Below are 19,302 nucleotides of genomic sequence, written 5' to 3'. Positions count from 1 at the left end.
ATTTGATCCAAAACTAATTTTATTTAATTAATTAACATATAATTAATTTAATTAATGGTTGAATAATATTTAAGATGCCAATTTGAAGAAGAAATGTGTAATGATTAGTAAAAATGTATAAAATTTGTTAATAATTAAATAGTAAATTTATTATAATAAAAATATTGAATTATTTAATTATTTAGTTTATAATTTTTAAATTAATTTAGTTGTTTTTTTTTTATTTATTAACAAACAAATTTTAATAACTCTTATGGAAATTTAATATTATTTCGACAGATATTAAGGCATTGAAGCTAACACAATTTAATTGTCAGACCAATTAATTCGTCAAGCATAATCAAATTACAAGAATTAACATAACTAAATTTCATACAACTCCCGAGTTATATAAAATACCAATATTTAAAAATAAGTAATCAAGTGAATAACTATTGTATTCTGACAGTTATTGCATTTCCGTCCATTGAAAGGACCAACGGATAACTGAAAACAAGAAAATCCTATTTTTCACGATAACTATCTCAGTAAATAGTATATAGCTTCACAACTATATTAACCTTATGTACTTAATAGCAAATAATTTTCTCTAGACAGAAGATAATAAAACAACAAGCCGAAATTGACTTTCAGATAAATTTAAGTTGTTTGCACAGTTAGTGAAAAATAGTAATTTGGGTTTTAAATGAAAAATAATATAAAGTGAATTTAAACCCCGAGAAAGTACAAATCGCGTCGACGCAATTTCTCCATGACGCAGACGCATCTGGACCATTTTATCAACAATAAACGCGAGCATGTGCGAGAGCTAGACGTCTTCTTAAGTGGGAGAATAAGAGAAGAACATAGTACCCACCCGGACTGATGATACTCCATCCAGGGTATCGACATTAACCCGCGCTCAGTTATCCTCGGACTCTCCGGGGCTCAACCGCGCAATTTCATCTCTCGGAAACCGCGCTGTGCAACAGATAATATGTGAATACTTTATATTCTTCCTTTTATTTTAATTCTTCCAATCTACGATTCTTTCCAACAATTTACCTGGAAAATGAAAACAAAAAATCGATAAAATTAATTAACATGATGCTTCAAAAGCAGCGCTGATAACGGAAAGCTCGTGGAAATTTTATTTAATTAAATATTGTAATTAGTTTTTGAACAAATTAAAGGATTCAATTAAGTTTAAAAAATAAACCAAAAAGATAATATCTCATGAGCTTTTATGCAAAATTTAATTATCTGATATCATTTATCAATGTAGGATCTGGATTAGCAGAAGATAACTTTTTTATAGTATTATTCAATTTAATTCGATGAAATACTCATTATCATTAGCTTCATTGTTCGCTGGAAACAATACCGCAGTTGAAAAAAACAAATTGTCATAAAACCCGAGTACTTTGTCGAGAAATTTGAGTGACGTAATTATTTATTGTAAAGTGTAATTATTGTTATTTTTTGGTTTTAGAATGAACAATTGTTAATGCGAAAAGAGAAATTTTGGTTCAGCATTGACGTCATAGAATCCCTTGAACTGAGAGATGGATTTAAAAACTTAAAACCAATAGCACGGAATCGTTGAGATTCTGGATTCTGGTGGCTGCAGTCCAGGAGCAACAATTGGATATTTAGCAGTTAAATCGATGAGTGGATGACCACCTGAGAGATGAAGCATCTCAAGATAATCGTTTTTATGTTTAATTTAATAATCTGGGTAATTAGTGTTGATAATTATTTGTCTGTTTTTAGAAATTGTAAAAATACTAGTTTTATTTTTTAAAATTTTTGTGTTTTCAGTTGAGTGGGTTTATGGTGATTGTTATCGGCACTTGGTTAATATTAGAGCCGAGCAGTGGTCATTTGTTAAACCTCTTCGCCAAGAGCATAACACCCCATGACACGGTGCAAATATTGTCCTACGTACTACTGGGTCACGGGTTTATTGTATTGACGGTGGGATTTATCGGGTGCCGCGCGTCTTTGCATGGAAGTCAGTGCATTTTGGGTGTTGTAAGTAATCATAATAATAATTATTGTTATAATTACTGTTTGTACTCAATATTGATTAATGGTATTATTAGCGCTGATTATGTTTGCGAGAAAAAATATTTTTTGCATGATAAAGTTGATTTTTTTTATTTCAAATAGTATATAACTATTTTTTAGAAAATTTACTTCTATTGTTTTGTTAATAATAAATTACATGCATTTTTTTTATTAATTGTTTAAATGTAAGAATTTAGAAAAAATCGTAAAATTATTGACTTATTCTTTTCTTCACTTAATTCTTCTTTATGCCAGATTTACGGATTATTTATCGAAAATTTATGGAATTTCTTTTTATTTATTCATTTCAAATAAAAAAATATAAAAAATGAAATATACGTGTATATAATTTATGTGAAAAAATATACAAAGTTTATACTGTATATATTTACCGACAGAGATAAAAAATTTATCTGAACATAGGTCAGGAAAGAAAATAGACAGTATGTCCATATACATTCTTAAGTGCCTTATTATAATTAAATTAAATAATTTTGTATCACAACCCATTTCTTCAACCTATTTCGGGTTATTTTGTTACTTAGTTAAGTTTTTTAAGTTACCTGACAAAAAATTAAAATTCTATATTTATATTCTTCTTTCGTAGTTTTTAATTCAAAAAAATTTCTGTACTTGCCTCGTTTTTCACAAATATTTTCCAAACATAAATTTAAAGAGTACCATACTATTTTTTGAAGAGCATAAAAAAGTAAACAAAAAATAGTGTCATGAATTTTGATATTTTTTTCGGGAAAAAAAATAGTATACACTCCTCGGGAAGTAAATAAGAAAGCCTCAGATCACATGTTTGTTGACCTCGGCTTCGCCTCGGCCAACAATTACCTGTGATCTGAGACATTTCTTACTTTACTTCCCTAGGGGTGTAATATACTATTTGTATGAATTATGAAAAAAAATTAATTTTTTAATGTCTTCATTTTTCGATTTTTTATTGCTGGAATTAGATGAAGCTCGACTTTTATATAATTATCTTATTTTTAAATTATTATTTAAGTTAGTTGAACTTAAAATTATAAGATTACTATTATTTAGTAACAGTATATATATATATATATATATATATATTACTTATTAATTCGAAATCATTTTATTTTTTTGTAAAAATAATGCCGTAAAGTTTTACTAAACTTTCTCGACTTTTATAAACTTTTACATTCCAGTGGAAATAATAATGTCATATAATTTTATATTTCATAATATGTTCAAAAACTTTACGTCATTTTTGTAGTCAGTTGAATTTAGTTTAAAAATTTTATTAAATTGTAAATATAAAAATTAAATATTTAAAGAGTGAAGATTATATAAAAAAATTTTATAGTTTTATGCTAACATTTCTTCCTGACTATTGTTTTGCTAAAAAGAATTTTTAGTCAATTCAATCAAAAATGTTTTTTTAAAGTAAAAGATTCAAAATAAAATAAAAAAGTACTTCGGTGTATTGTTTCATTATCGATCCAAGTACAAAGCATTTTCGAAATTTTCATTCAAGTAAAAATTCTAGATAAAGTTTACATTTATCTTACAAGTTCAATAAAAATACTTTTATTGAAAACATGAAATAAATGATAAAAATCGATTTTTTTTCAAGGGAAAGTTTCTAAATAAAATATTAAATACATTTTTATTTAAAAAGTCAACAGGTAACTGGTGTTCAAACCCAGAAACTTTATTTACTTGCTACCAGTTGACAGTGAATCTTTAGTACAGCTGTCAGACATTTAAACGAAATTTTAAAATCTTCAGAAATTGGATTTCAAGCGTGCATTTTTCCAAATGTACATGAAAAACAGAGTATTGGCAAATAAAATGTTTCCACTTTCGTACTTCGGGGCAAAAAATAAAAGCTAATGGATTTCAATGAGTTAAGCTCGTTAAAAGAATTAACTACTCTCACCAGAGTTTTTATTTTATTTTAATCTCTCTAAACTTAAGTTTAGTTCTTATGCCTCTAAAATAACTTTGATTTCTGATTTCCAGTATGTTGCAATGCTTGTTGGATTAATAGTTTGCGAATTAGCGACTGCGGCCGTCGGTGGTTTTCTGTCCTACCGTGCAGTTACTGGCTTGGAAAATAGATTATTAGATCGATTAGCAGATCACTACGGCCACGATCGGACAAGTGATATCGCATTTAGTCAAAGTCTTGATTTTGCACAGTACAAGGTATCAATTACTCAATTACTCTTCTAAAGTCTGATAATGATAATTAATTATAATAATACTAAAATTATCTTCCATGTGATAAATTTCAGTATTATATCTTGATTCAAAAGTTAAAAATAACTATGCAGAGTAAAAATTAGCGTTCAACGTAGAAAAGTCAATTTAAATAGAGTTATATAAAATTCCAAGTAGGTAATTGAATATTAATGGATGATTTGAAATTATAGTTTAATTGCTGTGGTATTTATGGTGACGGTGATTACAATGGAACTGCTTGGTGGAGAGATGGTAGGATATCCGGACTTAAAAGGCAGGTTCCTCTTACTTGTTGCATACTTAAAAACCACGAGGTATTTAAATATTTTTTATCTGTTAAATATGCAAATATTTACACATTCCAACTACAGATTATTATTGTTTTTTATTCAGGCTAAAAATACCGGAAGTCCGATGAGTGTCGTTGCAAGAGTGTTCCACAAAGACGTTAGTATTTTTTAGTTAAAAACCATTACCTAAAAAATCATTTTTCAAATTATTAATACATAAAATTATAATTAATTAGAGTTTATAGGAATACAAAAAAATTAAATCTTTAATGAAATTTTGATGGATACTTTTTTTCATGTCATTTCAGAGGGATTGATTTCCCTTGTATGGTAATTTTGGCTCAATGCCTTCCATAAACTCATTCGGTTAATGTGTATCATAAATTGTCATTTTTATGCGTCTTTTTGACATTTTGTTCTAGCTATCAGCTGAAATACACTCTTTTGAATGGAATTTATGAGTTCATATACAATCAAATTAAATTTATACATTGCGATATGCAGATTTTTATATAATTTTGTGATTTAGAGCTCGCATATACTTTACCGAATAGCAATTCTTTTGGTATAATATTCATACTTTGTGTTATTATGAAACAAAATTAACTATTCCACACATTTCATACAATTTTTGTTCATTAATCTGGTACAATGTTTGCGACAAAATAAAATAAATCTTCAAGCAAAAAAAAAATTTTAATTTACTGCAAAGTGATCTGTCACTTTATCTATCCGTAAAATTGTAACTTCCAAAATAAAATCTGAAACACAATCAATAAATAATTGACAAGAAAAAAAAACTTGCCGTAGAAGTATAATTAATAAATTATTTCATTACTGACATGAAAAAATCCAATTAGTTGCCGTTTTTTAAGGCTAAAAAATATGAATCTGCTAAAAAAAATTTAACGTAAATTAATTAAAAGTTTAAAATGTAGATTCATTTAACCATAGATAATTACCGAGAATTTAAATTAATTAAAATAAAATACTGTACAGAATGAGCCATGGTTACATCCGCAACCAAAAGATGAAACAGCTTGCCAAGCAACAGATCCGGAAACGAACGAAGGTTTTAGGAATAAAATAGTGAGTTTATGATACTATTTTCATTGATTTTAGTATTGTGTATTTAAATACGCTTATAATCAATACTTAAATTGCAGGGTTGCCTTGAAAGAGCGACAAATTGGCTTCGTAATGAGAGTTTAAAGCTTGTTTTTCTCGGCATGGGCATGGCAGGTATTCAGGTAAACTCACACATAAATATAGATGTGTATATGTGTGTGTATTAATTGATATTTGCTTATTGGCTTCGTCAAATTGTATCAAGCTGGAAGTTAATTAAAAATATTAATTATCGTCATAGAATTTATTGAAATAGTTGAATAATTTTCAGACTCTGGGGATAATAACAGCAACGATATTGTGTCAGACATTTCGCAATCGCGATCCAGAGAATTGATTCCAATCATCACTGCCATATTTTTTTAAATACATCTCATGGTAAATTATAAATAATTGATTCAAGCAAATAAATATTTCTGTGTTTTACGTATTATACAGTCCGGACTTATGTCCGTGCTGACGTTAGACCTAGAAATACTTAGTGGAGTGTATTTGATGGCTAAATAATTAATAACTATGTCAATACTGTAAATTTAATTGACTTATTTAAGCTGATTACATTTTATTTTTAATTTAACAAACTTTCATCTCAAATCACTGAATTTATTGATTTCAATTTGTTTAATTTTGAGATTATTCTTGGACAGTATTCTCTGCTTTGACAGGTGTAACAGCTATTCAAGAAGATAACTGTTATATATATTTCATTGATAAATTGTTATGAAAATAATTTTTTTTCTTTTAGGTTGAAGAATATTTAGTTTTTATAAAACTGCTTATTGTTGAAAATTTTAATTATTAATTTTATTTATTAAAATTATATTTTATTTAATGTGAGAAGAAAAATAGAGAATGCTGTCTAAAAATTTCTTGTACTTTTACAATTAGCCCTTGCCTTAGTATTATATGGATAAATCATAAATATTATTTAACAAAAATAATAAATATATAAATTATTTGTAAATAAAAATATTCATTAAAAAAAAAATCGCGTCCAATGCAGCCTTTTCAAGTATTTTTTGCATTTAAAAAACGAGAAAATAAAAGGAAAGTTATATAAATGGAATGACACATATAAATAAATAATTAAATAAACAAATAAATATATATATAATTATTTTTAATATAATATAAAATGCGATTATTTAAAGCTATATTTTCTATACATCGCTTAATTTATTTAATTAATTGTAATTTATTATAAAAATATTATTTTCATGTACAGTTGGATAAATATGTAAAAAATGTCTGTATATATATATATATATATATATATATATATATATATATATATATATATATATATATATATATATATATATATATATAATTGTATGATAATAAATATGTGTATAATTACTGTTAGATTTCGGTGAGTTAATTTAGTTCATGAAAATAAATATCTTGATCGTTGAATAATGATTTTTTGTCACAAATTGTTGGAATGTATGATTGAACTTTGCGAAATTGGATCATCTGGAACGCATATTTGAATTAGTGAAAGGGTATGATGAGAAAATAGCTTGTAAAAATTGCTGATGACAATTACTTGTGACGAAGATACGAAGAGCAGTTTTGATTGGATAATCCATGTCACTATTTCAGAGTATGGAGGCTGCGTTAACGATCCATTGTAGCTGTAGAATTTGCTTTCAAATAATGGAAATAGGGTGTCGAGGTAGAATGGCGAGACGTAGACTTTTGTGTTTGTGTTGGTGACACGTGATAAATTTGCTATTATCGGATCCAAGGTATTGTTGTCATTATCTGTCGGCTATTTTTTTTATCTTTTTATTATTCAGTTTTATTTGACAATTAATTTTTTTTAGGGTTTTTATTGAAATCCATGATTAAAATTTCAATTTTGATGAAAATAAAAGCGCTTAAATATCGATAGTCGCTATTAAGATATTAACATTTATTTTTACTCAGGATTTTACCAGTTTTTTTTATTTCAAAGATTCAGAATAAAAAAATTTTACTATTACACAAATATTTAAGAAAATCAAATATTGATCGATTGATAATTAAAAAACAAATCATCATTTTTTTTTTTTATTTTGCCTTCTCAGAAAAAAATTTCTTCATTAAATTATATTAAATTTCATAAAACTATAAGATTATTTCTTCTTTATAGTTTCATGAAAGTTTTTAAAATTTTATCTAAGACATGAATAGTTTTCATAAAATGTAACAGAATTATGTGAAATTTCATTAAGTTATGTAAAACTTAATGAAATTTAAGTTCTGGTATTTTATGAAATACTACAAAATTCATGATACTAAAATTAGCAGACATCTGATCATTTTTAGCATTTTTCTTATCGAAAAAATTATTAAGAAAAAAAAAATCCATATAGAAATTTGAAAAACTATAAATGCAATGTAAAAAAAATATTTTTCAAGCTCTGACTTATTTAATGAAAAAAAAATAAAAAATTATCAACAGTTTATTGATTTCAGAATCATTAAAAGTTAATGAGATGTCATAAAATTAAAAACTATATGAAGCAATAAATTATCAATTTCATAAGATTGTTTTACGAGCATACTACAAACCTCAAATAAAAAAGAAACAACAGCAACGGAATCTCTATTTTCCGACTGAATAGCATCTTCAAGACTCTCATGTTCAGATTTGAGGTGAATCAGTTGCATTTCAAGTGGAAACTGCGTACGGTTTATGGAATGTTTGCTGCCATTATCATCGGATAATCCCCAATTAAAGACTATTGAATTTAAGTGATACGAGCCCTTCAATGGCCCGCCTGCAATACACGGCCGCACTCCTCTTGACCAAAAGCCCCGTACTACGACTAATACAATATACAAGTACAAGTTAATTTTATTATTTACGTTACTAGAGCTTAAAGGAGGTCATGTACTAGCTTAATTTAAATTAAATTAAATTAAATAAGAGTAATTAGTTAAATAAATTACTCGAGCGTCCATCATTAGTCATTGTCATGGCGACTGGTTGAGCCGAGTATCCGTGCCATTTTAACGGCTCGCTAATTTCTATAACTGTTACTCGACGAGTTGCTATATCAACCGGAAATTGATTTGTTTCCTCAACAATAATTTCTTGTTTGATAACTGGATTTTTCCTTTCCCATTCATCAAGTCTGGATGTTGTGTTTATGGTTATGTCGGATGGTGAAGAATTAATTGATATGTTGCTGCCAATTGTCATTAATGTTATCCATTCCAAAAAGTCATATATTACTAAACCTGTTGGGAAGAATAAAATTTTTAATTAGTTGGTAAATTTTGATAATTATTTTATACTTAATAAAAATAAATAAGTATCATTTTATGAGTGTGAATTCAGCCGATATCCGACAATTGAAAACTTTAACAATCGATATCTTCATGAAAATATCGATTAGCACAATTTTTCAAAGTGATGATGGCGTGTATTTGAATTGTCTGCAAGAGCATTTTTTCGAAAATTTATTAAATTGGTTATTTGAGCTGCAATTTTGAAATTAAATTAAATATTTTCATGAAGATATCGATTGTTAAAGTTTTCAATTGTCGGATGTCGGCTGAATTCACACTCATATCATTTTCTTGATTAGGTTATTTTTTTTTTTAAGAAAAGAAGATATTTATATGTTGAAAAAAATAAAAATTACCAATCATTAGAAGACATCCTAATAACATCCAAAGTTCCGAAAGTGTAAAACCCATTTTTTTTTTTAATTTTATTAATTAAAGTGGAATTCACTGGAATTTACTCATATTGTTTTTTAGATAACTAAAGATTTTATTGACTTAAATAAATGAATATCATAGAAACATTTGACAAAAATTTGTTTCAAGTATTGAAGAATATATAGTAAACTAACTTATTAAAATACAATGGGATAAATATACTTATTATTTTTGAAGTGAAAAAATTGACAATCGGTCAATTTTAAGAGTAAACATGTGACAAATTCTATTTTTTTTCTACCGATTTCTCATTCAATAGGAAAAAATGGGTGATAAATTTTCAAGTAAAATGAAACCATAAAAAAAATGGAAGGTAAGTTTTTTTTTTATTATTAATTATCTTGTATTGTCTTAGTCTTAATTAAAAATAAAAACTTCAGGACGAACGAGTAAATCACCAATAAATATAGATGACAAAAAGACAAAATTGACAAAGTACCCGCCTTTAATAATGAAAGGCCACTGGATCAAAGGAGGAGAAGCCATGATAGCAAACAATGGGGAGACAGGTAATTGGAAATTTATATTGTAATAGATCTATGAAGTCAAGTAGCGCCGTAATGATGATGATTGTCATGATAATAATAGTCATAGTAGTAACAGTAGCTGATAGCTATAATAATAATAATAATTAGAGAATCATTGTTAATTGTTAAATAATAAATTAACAGCTATTATTCATCTAATGGGAAATCGACCAGGCTCGACTATAACCGGTGGGCCTTTGACTGATGAATTTAAATTTGTCAATGTACATTTCCACTGGGGAGAATGCGACTGCGATGGTTCTGAACACGAAATCAATGGAGCTTCGTAATTATTTATTGTTATAAAAGTGTAACCACTTTTATGCTGAAACCGACATCGATCAATTGAATAAATAATTGAATTTTCCAGGTATTCCATGGAAGCTCACGTAGTTCATCGCAACAGTAAATATAATAAATTTAATGACTGTTTGAGGTACAAGGACGGGCTTTGTGTACTTGTTTACTTTTTTTTGGTTACCAAGGACGCTTATTTGAAAAGTAATCCGTATGTGGAAGAAATAATTGAACATTTAAAGTTCATACGGAATCCTCATACGAGTATAAATGTTCCAACGAGTAAACTTATTTCATTTATATTTGTCTTATTAATAAGATTTATTAGAGAAAAATGAAATTAGCCAATGAGTTGTCTAGACTAGAATAACAATTTCGAGGAACCGTTTATTATTTTTCGTTAATGTAATATTAAATTTATTGCAGATATTTTGTACTGGATGCGAAAAGCAATTTATTGCTCAAAATACTACACTTATTCTGGTTCTTATCACGTTAAAACCGACCCTGAGTGTGTTATATGGATAGTGTTTCCGTTATTTATTCCCGTGACTTCGTACCAGGTAAATACTCCCCAACTAAAATATTAAAAAATGTTAAAATTTAATGAAGAAAACTTCTTGTTTTTAGGTGAACGAATTTCGAAAACTTAAAAATGAAAACCAAGAAGAAATAATTGACAATTGTCATAAAATAAACACTCTAAATACCAGCCAAGTATTTACTGTCCTCAATGAATAAGACAAAACTTATAATTCATTATTAGACGAAAAAAAAAAAAAAAAAAAAAAAAAAAGGTGTAATTATAAAAATTTATTTAAATTTATTCTCAAAGTGAAAGCACTATTTTTACAAGTTTTTAACATGCTATGTTCACCTTTGCTTGTATATTTCGAATGTACTTTCCACGGATAATCCTTAACGAGTTCAGTTAGTTTTATTTTAACATTTACACGCATTATACGGTAGTTAAATTATTAAAATTCTTCACTCTGTATTCACCTGATGTTTGCTAAAAAATTTAACTGCCTAAAAAATCTTGAGTTGGTAAGTAGCGGATGTAAGAATTGTTTTTATGATTAAAGTTGTTATAAAAAAAAAAAAAAAAAAATAGGAAAACGGTTGATCCTAAAAGCCATCCCTGCAACTTCTCGCTAATTACACACCTAAACGTTTAAAATTGCACTTATGACGTTTTTGAGCTTTTCGAGCTCAAAAATATAATTTATGTGTTATTTTGAGCTCTCCGAGCTCAAAGAGTTAACAGTTTTATACTTTTGCAAAAGTCTGATAGAAGTTTAATAAAACACTATTCTTTAAATTTTTAAGCTGCAATTATTTTTGAATGAATAAACCGATTTTCATGCGGTTGGCAAAATTCGACGCAGTTTTTCGAATTCTATGATTTACGTTTAAACACAAATTGATCAGACCGAAATTTTGAAGTAATTCGAAAAAATCACTTTTTTCCATTTTTTTCGTCAACGATAACTCACGAATGAATCAACCGATTTCGACCAGCCCGGCGACGATTGACGTGGTTTTTTGATGTTAAGAGCTGATTAGTTTTTGGAATCGATCGGTAAGGCCGCTTAAAAGTTATTTTCAAAAAAACCACATTTGAAAAAATTTTTTTTCGTAGTTTTTTTTATATTTCTCAAAATCTAACGGTCCAAATTATATCAAAAATTTAAGTTTGATTAAGACCTTTCGAATAGCACCAACTGCGATCAAATCGGTCAAGCTGTTCAAAAGTTATGAGAGGTTTCCATACATCCATACAGACGTCATCGCGGGAATAGTCAGGGAAGCTTCCTAGGACCTCAACTCGTCGAGAATCTAATGAAAACTCGATTTTCGAAACGCGGGAAGTTAAAAACCAATAATGAAGTACATAAATGTGACCTTCAACCTTCAAAAGTCGATGATTGAAACTAGACAAGATTAAAAATATCGCATTTTAAAATTGAAATTTTATTGGATTTAAATAAAAATAAATATAAAAAAAATTTATTTAATACTTTTCAATTTGCAGGACTCTTGAAAAAGTTTCATTGTGTGGACAGTAAATTTATTTGCCAACTAAAGCAAATCCGTTATTTTTATGATGATAATAATAATAAAACCGTCGTATTTATTCGATTTAAATGTTGGCGATTTTATATAACTCTTTTATGTCCACGGACTTTTTTGTTAAAATTGTTGACTCCAAAGGTTTGTGAAATATTAGCTCTATTCATTTTAATGTTGTCGTTATTAAAATCTAAAAACTTTATATATTAAATTAAAAAATAAAGCTAATACGGCAAATTATAGAAGCGAGTTAAAAAAATAGAACTGTTTAAAAAATAAAAAAATGTTTATTATTAAATCAATGAAGACAGAAGATTCATTAATAATATAATTTTTTTATTTACTATTAGTAATTAATTATTAATTATAATAATATATATTTTTCTCGGCTGGCAGGAGCGTTGACATCATTCTCTTCTACGTGTAACTTTAAATTACTTCATTTATTTATTTATCTGTTAACAACAAATAATTAAGTATTTGCAATTGTGCGGGCTGTTGGATAATACAATTAAATCTTTGAAATTTACTTAACTTACTAAATCGCTCTGTTAATCTCTGACCGCCCATTTATTCTTATAATCGTATTGACAATTTATTTATTCAAATCATATTTTAGTTTACTCAAATGACAATACAATTTATAATTAACATATACATGATTTTATTTTTTGTTTATCCCTACAAAAAAATAATTAATCTTAATTTTATAATTTTATTCAAGTACACAAAAAAAAAAATCACTCCGCCGCAATGAATTCACTGTAAAATATTGATAAAAAAATTCTTACGATTATTAATTATTTTTCAGAAAGAAAATTTTTAAAATTACCAGAAACGCCATGAAAGGTCACTTTTTTTTTTTTTTTTTTTTTTTCAAAATATCGCAATATGTTAATTTTTTAATCACATCCAAATTAAATTTATTTTTAATAATATATCATTTATTTGTATAATATATATTTTTTATTTATCGTTCACTCAATCTCACACACGCTTATATTTTTTTCCGTAATTAATATATATATTTATTTGTTTGTTTGTTTGTTCAATTAATAGAAATACCATAAATTATCTATTTTGTTTCAGATGAAAACTAAAATGCCTTAAGTACGGATTTCTAACATCTCCTTCACTCAAATATATAATATTGTTTTAACTATATGTTAGGGTGTTTTATTTGTAGACAATATATCGTATAATTTTAATTCAAAATGTTGATAACCATATCAGATCTCAATCCATAACATTTATCGTCCTTACTTACACATCAGTATCTTGAAATGAACGTTATACAAAATTGTTTTCAATCCAAACACCCTACTGCATACATTTAAAATTTTTTTATTAAAGTAAATGTTTGTTATTGATATTAATAATGAGATATGATCAAGTATGAGTATAATAATAATCATCAATAATTATTATCAACTACACTTAGTCTATTTTTATTTGCTCTACTATTTTTTTGTCAACTAATAATTATTTAATTACTAGTAAATAATTCATTTAAATTAAGTTGTAAGTGGTCGTGAGTTGAATATTCGTTTCGATCAGTGAGACAAATTTTTTTTTTATTTTTTCTTTTTGTACAATTTCATGTTAAGTTTGCGATTATTAATTTACAATTATACAATTCGCAATTAAATTATTAATTGGAATTTCATTTCATTTTTACAATAATGATGTTTACTAAAAACAATTTGAACAATGTCTCTTAATATAATATAACGAATAATTTCACTGACGAAAATTCATACAGAAAAAAGTAAGTAAGAAATAAAAAATATAGTGAATTAGTATTATAAATAATAATTACAGTGACCTAAGTCCATAATTATTACTCTGAATATTAATTCCAATTTGTGGTTGAATTAATTTAACTACGGCAAGTTCTCCGTGCGGATATTGTCCTCAGTGTCACAAAGTAAACACATGTAATTAAGTAATTGTAATAATAGTAAATTAACTAAATTTTTATTCATAAGAAGTAAAATTATTTAATAAGTGGAAATTTTTAACATTATATAATTTTTTTTCAATAAAAAAATTATTTTATCATCAGATATTAATTTGAAAAACTAATCTAAATAATTAACTAAATTTTAACAACAATTTTGGTAAAATATAACCGAAAATTTTTAATTCAACACTAAATAAAATTTACTTCTTAATAATTAAAAAAAAATGAACACTTACGACAATCCTGCAAGAACGAAAAAGTATAAAATTAATAAATTAATAATAAACATTTATGAATATTCCATTGGAAACAAGTTGTTAAATTCATAAGATTGATAATTGTAATAAATCAACGCTATTGTTATTATTAATTATATAATTTTGTACCATCAATTATTTTTAAATTTTATTACGCTTGGCATGACGCGACTTTACAGTACGTCGGGATTTTTTGGTGGCATCAGACGCTGCGTCATCAATGGAAACTTTTCGTTTTGTTGGAACGGAGAGTGGTGCCTTAGGTGGCGCCATCACCGACATCTGGGGTGTCAATTGCTCCTGAGTAGACTCAGTAGGGCTATCAAAAGCTATAGGAATGAAATTAAGAGGCTCTGCGAATGATTCTGCAAGCACGCTCGCTGACTGGTTGGCCAGAGCTTGTAGATCTTCAGCAGGCATCGGCATTGACTGTCCACAACCATTGCAGACAGGTATTGCAGGTGACTTCGAACGCCAGTACTGCAGTTCTGTCTTACATTTATTCAATTCCTGAAATAAATAATCATTTGTAATTAATCAATTCACCAGTTCACTATTTAGCTATTTATTTAACTTTATTTTAGGTATTTATTACGAGTAATTAAGAAATTCCGCAACTGTATATTGAACTAAGTCAGAGAGATGCATTAGACCTAGACATCAATGCATCAATAGTACCTTAGTAAATACCTGTAGTAGAGTGCTGAACTTTCTGGATGTTTCTTCGTTCTTTTTATCATTATCATCAAGACGATTTGCATATTCGAGGATCTGCTTCTGTTGTTCAGCTATTTTGGTTTTGCAGAGATTGAGATTGCGTTGCATTCGAACCAGCTGAGTGTTATACTTTTTCATGTTCAATTTTATTCTACGTATACGTTTCCGTAGAACCATGTTTGATTGAGGTGGTGTATTTATCTCCACCAACTCGGGTTCATCGTGCACCGAAGGCCGGGACGAGCATTCTACGCTGCTACTGCTACAGTCGCTATTATCCACTAGCGGTAGAGTGTCCAGACACAGGAATGGTTTGTTTACGCTACTTGACGCTGCGAATTAATCAATAATTAATTTAATACAAAAACAAAAATTCTAAGTAATAATAAATAAAAAATTTTATTAAATTTACGAAACCGTTAGCTTTCAAGTGGTTGCGTTTTTTTGTTTGGAGGTGGAAAAATGTAACTTTCGAAATTGCGATAAAGTTTATACTTATGGCGTTTCCGTTACACTTTCCAGGTGAATAAAAATAACTAGGCTTACGGTTGGACTCGAAAAATTTATAAAGGCTCGGCAGAAACTTATTTTACATGGAAGTTAATTACTTTTTAGGATAAAAAAATTTTTTTTTATAAATCCAAGAACTTTTTTTAAGAGCAATTATTTTTGGGAAAAAAATTAAAAAACAAAGGAAAAAAATAGTTAAAGCTAGCAGTCGCGCTTTAATTAATGGATTTTAAAATAAAAATAATAATTTACGTACTTGAAAATGTACCAGCAATGTCAAGAAAATCACTAAAGCATGCAATTTCTGGCAGAGTTGGCTCAATCTGCTCTTTGAAGAATTCCATAGCCATTGAACTCAAATCAAATAATTCGTCAGTAACTTTGTAAGGCTTTACAAGTTTTGGAGTTACTTTTATGTAGTGTAAAACACGGTTTACTTCATCTAGAATCTATGAATGAATTGAATCTAGATCAAAAATTGTTGTTAAATAAAAATATAAAAAATAAAGACTGAGCAAGACAATTATTATTAATTGTAAATTTGGAGTGTAAATTTTAAAAAGTTTAAATAAAAATCATTAATATGAAAATCTAAAATTAAAATTTAACAAGAAATTCTTCTCAAATTGAAGTTAAAAATTTTAATTAAAAAAAAATTATTAAAAATATTTTTACTCCATTTAAAATAAAGTTAAAAAATATTAAAATTAAAAGTCATTTAAAAAACATTCTCACCAAATGAAAAACAAAAAAAAATAACATTTAAATTAAAATAAAAATATTTATGTTAAAAAAGAAATTGAATTTCAATAATTAAAAAAAATAATTACCAAACCAGGAAAAAAACAGCAGTGTTTACGTTCAATGTGTTTGCCAAGCGTCATTTGCAACAAAGTAAGTCGCATATGAACAGTTTCAATGATATCAGATTCACATGACAGCGGGTGGTTTCGACGTGCTGATTCACGTCTTGGCATCCTGGCTTTGATACCATGAAAGCGACTCAGCATTTGTCCCAGGATTCGTTGGAACGAGGAGCTCAGAATCGCGCCACACATCGAGTTCATTTGGTGGCATACCTAGACACCAGGCTAAAATTATTCGACAACCAACAACCAGTAATAACAGCTTCATTCTTAATAAAAAAAAAAAATCAAACATAAATATTGCAAATAAAACTAAATCACATTAAGAAAAACAAACCGGACGAATGTTTGCGATAGTGTTGTAGTCAAGATAGCTGGCGATCTTCTCAAAGATCTCTGGTGGCAAATCCAGAAGATTTAGATTGCGGCTGGGTGCTGGTTCAGGCAAGGAACTAGCACCAGCATTCGGGCTGTGTTTGCGTGGTGGTCCAGGTTCACTAGTATCAGTAACTTTGCTTCCCATATTACTCGACTGACGAGTGGACACCATTTTGGCTCTGTTTGTCTATATAAAAAAAAAAAAAAGTAAATATTAATATAAAAATTTGAAATAATAAAATTAAAAAAATAAACAAATATGACATCAACATTATTAATAACAGTTTGGTAAACACCTGAGTAGTCAGTATAATTTACCGAGATTTTATAGAGGAATTATGCACAGATATTAACAAGAGCCCTTTGATTTGCTCGATAGAACATTCGAGCATGTAATCAAAGACTTTGAACACATAATACAGATAACATGAATAAAAGTATCTAAAAAAACCTCTGATAAAATATATAATAGAATAGAGGATCGATCTCTCGTCACTATGTAACCATATCCACATAAACTATCTTAGGTATTGTATATAATACCTATCTCGGTGTCGTTCTCAACGGATTCTATAAAACAACAATTAATTCCTATTCCGAATCCAAATCTGAATTCAATAAACGCAGTACAATGCACACTTAGTTTAAAGAGCTTTTGCATAGAGCTCCCTTTCGATACTAAAAAGAATAACTTTCCCCCTCTAGCCTCTAGCCGCTAGTTACTTTTCCTCTCCTCTAAAACCATCACAATCTCTTTCTCTCCTTCTCTGCTTCTATTCCAGCTCTGGCTATTTTACTTCATATCACTGATCACTGGTGCACTCTCTTTCACTCTTTTCCTTCTCCTGGCCCCGCAGCAGTCACCAACCCCCTGCATTCCCTCGACCCTTCTATTCCATGATCACCACACTGAGTTTCTAAATGCCAACAGATTCACGTCAAATTCAATGTTGCTTTTTCTATTTTACTTTTTTTTCGACCCTCAAGGTTTCCTTTGAAAATTTCATGATGACTTCTTTAATAAATTGAGGTTTTTTTTAATAAAAATATCGGTACTTGGAATGATGAAATTACTGTAGAAATTTTTTTTTATAATATAATATAATATAATATAAATTTTAATATTTTTCTATAATAATTTATTAAAAAAAATATATTTTTTCAATCCTATATTTACGAATCAATATTAAAGATTTTTGTCAATACTGATAACAGCTTAATTTTTTGTAAATAATTATTATTATTCACTGCAATGGAAAATACTTATAAAAAAAATTATTTGTAATTATTTGCTGAAATAACAAAGTTGCTAAAAAATTGTGTTATAATACATGCTAAAATTTTTTTTAATAAATGATATAAAAACTTTCTCATGTATTTGCATGTATTATAAAAATGTTTTCTTGCAAAAATTTATTTAAACTGCATGAAAACGGAGTCGTCAAAATACTTGTCAAATGTCAAAATAAACACAAGTGTATTTATTTATCTAAAAACACTCAACTTTAAGGGAGTATATTTTGCATTTATTAAAGATATAAAATATGCACTGGAAAAATAACAATTTGTTTTTATTTTTTTCTATCCAATCCCACAATATTTTTTATTGCAATTGCTAAATCACACACTATAACCCCATAAATAATTTATACAAATAACAAGATAACTATCATCCAAGTTCACACGCTTTCTGATTGTATAAAAACCGTTAAATAAACCGCAGCATTAATTGCATTATTGTTAGTAACAAATAAGATAATTAAAATAAAATGATAATTAATGATACTGCTGGCGATATTAGTGTTGCAATTAAATTATTGCAAAGGTTAGCGTTTTTAAAGCCCAGCGACATTTTGACGTCACTTGTGCGCTGACTATTTACTTTGTTTTATTTAATTATTATAGTCAATAATTAAATATATGTTTGTGTTTTTAATCCACCAGAGTTGACGTTACCACTTATTTTGAGTGTATAATATAATTATAATTGATCTAAAAATTTTCGTTATATTAATTAGTAAGATAGTGATATTTAATAGTCGGTGTATTATTAATTAAGAACAAGCAAATAAACAAGTGTAATTATAATAAATGATAAGTAAAGTTAGCAATTACATTAAATTGTTTAAAATAGAAATATTTTATAAAATGATGGATGACAACAAAGAAACTTACGTGATGCACGGAAAATAGGACTACGGACTAGTTGGGACTAGTCCATTTCCTTTTCACGACGTTATTTTTTTATCTTACTCTATTTGTATGTCTGTCTCTCTTGCGAGTGATACATGTGGCGCTAGTTACTATGCG

General features: G+C 27.5%; 4 protein-coding genes and 1 long non-coding RNA gene across 17 annotated transcripts; 3 read left to right on the top strand and 2 right to left on the bottom strand.

Annotated features, from left to right (window-relative positions):
- Positions 1-844: 844 nt before the first annotated feature.
- LOC123265034 (tetraspanin-11-like) lies at positions 845-6,224 on the top strand. Of its 2 annotated transcripts, none has more exons than XM_044728615.1 (9): positions 845-978; positions 1,472-1,717; positions 1,801-2,013; positions 4,048-4,233; positions 4,461-4,583; positions 4,663-4,716; positions 5,559-5,648; positions 5,726-5,809; positions 5,959-6,224. In XM_044728615.1, the coding sequence occupies exons 2-9, from the start codon at positions 1,670-1,672 to the stop codon at positions 6,022-6,024; spliced, it is 864 nt and encodes a 287-aa protein (XP_044584550.1). In that variant the 5' UTR covers positions 845-978; positions 1,472-1,669; the 3' UTR covers positions 6,025-6,224. The 2 variants fall into 2 exon arrangements, with proteins under 2 accessions (XP_044584550.1, XP_044584551.1); XM_044728616.1 differs by having other exon boundaries at positions 879-1,146.
- Positions 6,225-7,054: 830 nt separating this feature from the next.
- Positions 7,055-9,441, bottom strand: LOC123265033 (carbonic anhydrase 1-like). 2 transcript variants are annotated; one of them, XM_044728614.1, is made up of 5 exons: positions 9,326-9,441; positions 8,628-8,918; positions 8,247-8,503; positions 7,237-7,461; positions 7,055-7,163 (listed from the first exon to the last, which is right to left on the bottom strand). In XM_044728614.1, exons 1-5 carry the CDS (start codon positions 9,378-9,380, stop codon positions 7,065-7,067), a joined length of 927 nt encoding a protein of 308 aa, XP_044584549.1. In that variant the 5' UTR covers positions 9,381-9,441; the 3' UTR covers positions 7,055-7,064. The 2 variants fall into 2 exon arrangements, with proteins under 2 accessions (XP_044584549.1, XP_044584548.1); XM_044728613.1 differs by having other exon boundaries at positions 7,117-7,461.
- On the top strand, positions 7,100-8,330 carry LOC123265036. The gene is made up of 3 exons (XR_006509487.1): positions 7,100-7,192; positions 7,293-7,438; positions 8,151-8,330. It is a non-coding gene; the product is annotated as an uncharacterized LOC123265036 (long non-coding RNA).
- LOC123265035 (carbonic anhydrase 2-like) lies at positions 8,858-11,339 on the top strand. Of its 2 annotated transcripts, none has more exons than XM_044728617.1 (8): positions 8,858-8,950; positions 9,287-9,369; positions 9,444-9,717; positions 9,785-9,913; positions 10,076-10,217; positions 10,302-10,510; positions 10,655-10,791; positions 10,859-11,339. In XM_044728617.1, the coding sequence occupies exons 3-8, from the start codon at positions 9,711-9,713 to the stop codon at positions 10,967-10,969; spliced, it is 735 nt and encodes a 244-aa protein (XP_044584552.1). In that variant the 5' UTR covers positions 8,858-8,950; positions 9,287-9,369; positions 9,444-9,710; the 3' UTR covers positions 10,970-11,339. The 2 variants fall into 2 exon arrangements, with proteins under 2 accessions (XP_044584552.1, XP_044584553.1); XM_044728618.1 differs by having other exon boundaries at positions 8,861-8,950; positions 9,292-9,369.
- Positions 11,340-14,461: 3,122 nt separating this feature from the next.
- LOC123264772 (F-box only protein 28) lies at positions 14,462-19,274 on the bottom strand. Of its 10 annotated transcripts, none has more exons than XM_044728226.1 (6): positions 19,168-19,268; positions 16,952-17,183; positions 16,579-16,827; positions 16,005-16,197; positions 15,200-15,570; positions 14,464-15,031 (listed from the first exon to the last, which is right to left on the bottom strand). In XM_044728226.1, exons 2-6 carry the CDS (start codon positions 17,162-17,164, stop codon positions 14,663-14,665), a joined length of 1,395 nt encoding a protein of 464 aa, XP_044584161.1. In that variant the 5' UTR covers positions 17,165-17,183; positions 19,168-19,268; the 3' UTR covers positions 14,464-14,662. The 10 variants fall into 10 exon arrangements, with proteins under 10 accessions (XP_044584170.1, XP_044584161.1, XP_044584163.1 ...); XM_044728228.1 differs by lacking the exon at positions 19,168-19,268 and adding an exon at positions 17,536-18,010; XM_044728232.1 differs by lacking the exon at positions 19,168-19,268 and adding an exon at positions 17,536-18,010 and having other exon boundaries at positions 16,952-17,179.
- Positions 19,275-19,302: the final 28 nt, after the last annotated feature.

This window comes from Cotesia glomerata, linkage group LG5, assembly GCF_020080835.1.
Source record: "Cotesia glomerata isolate CgM1 linkage group LG5, MPM_Cglom_v2.3, whole genome shotgun sequence".
Lineage (NCBI taxonomy): Eukaryota > Metazoa > Arthropoda > Insecta > Hymenoptera > Braconidae > Cotesia > Cotesia glomerata.
Note: the sequence above shows the minus strand (reverse complement) of the source record. Positions and strands in the feature narration are given on the sequence as shown.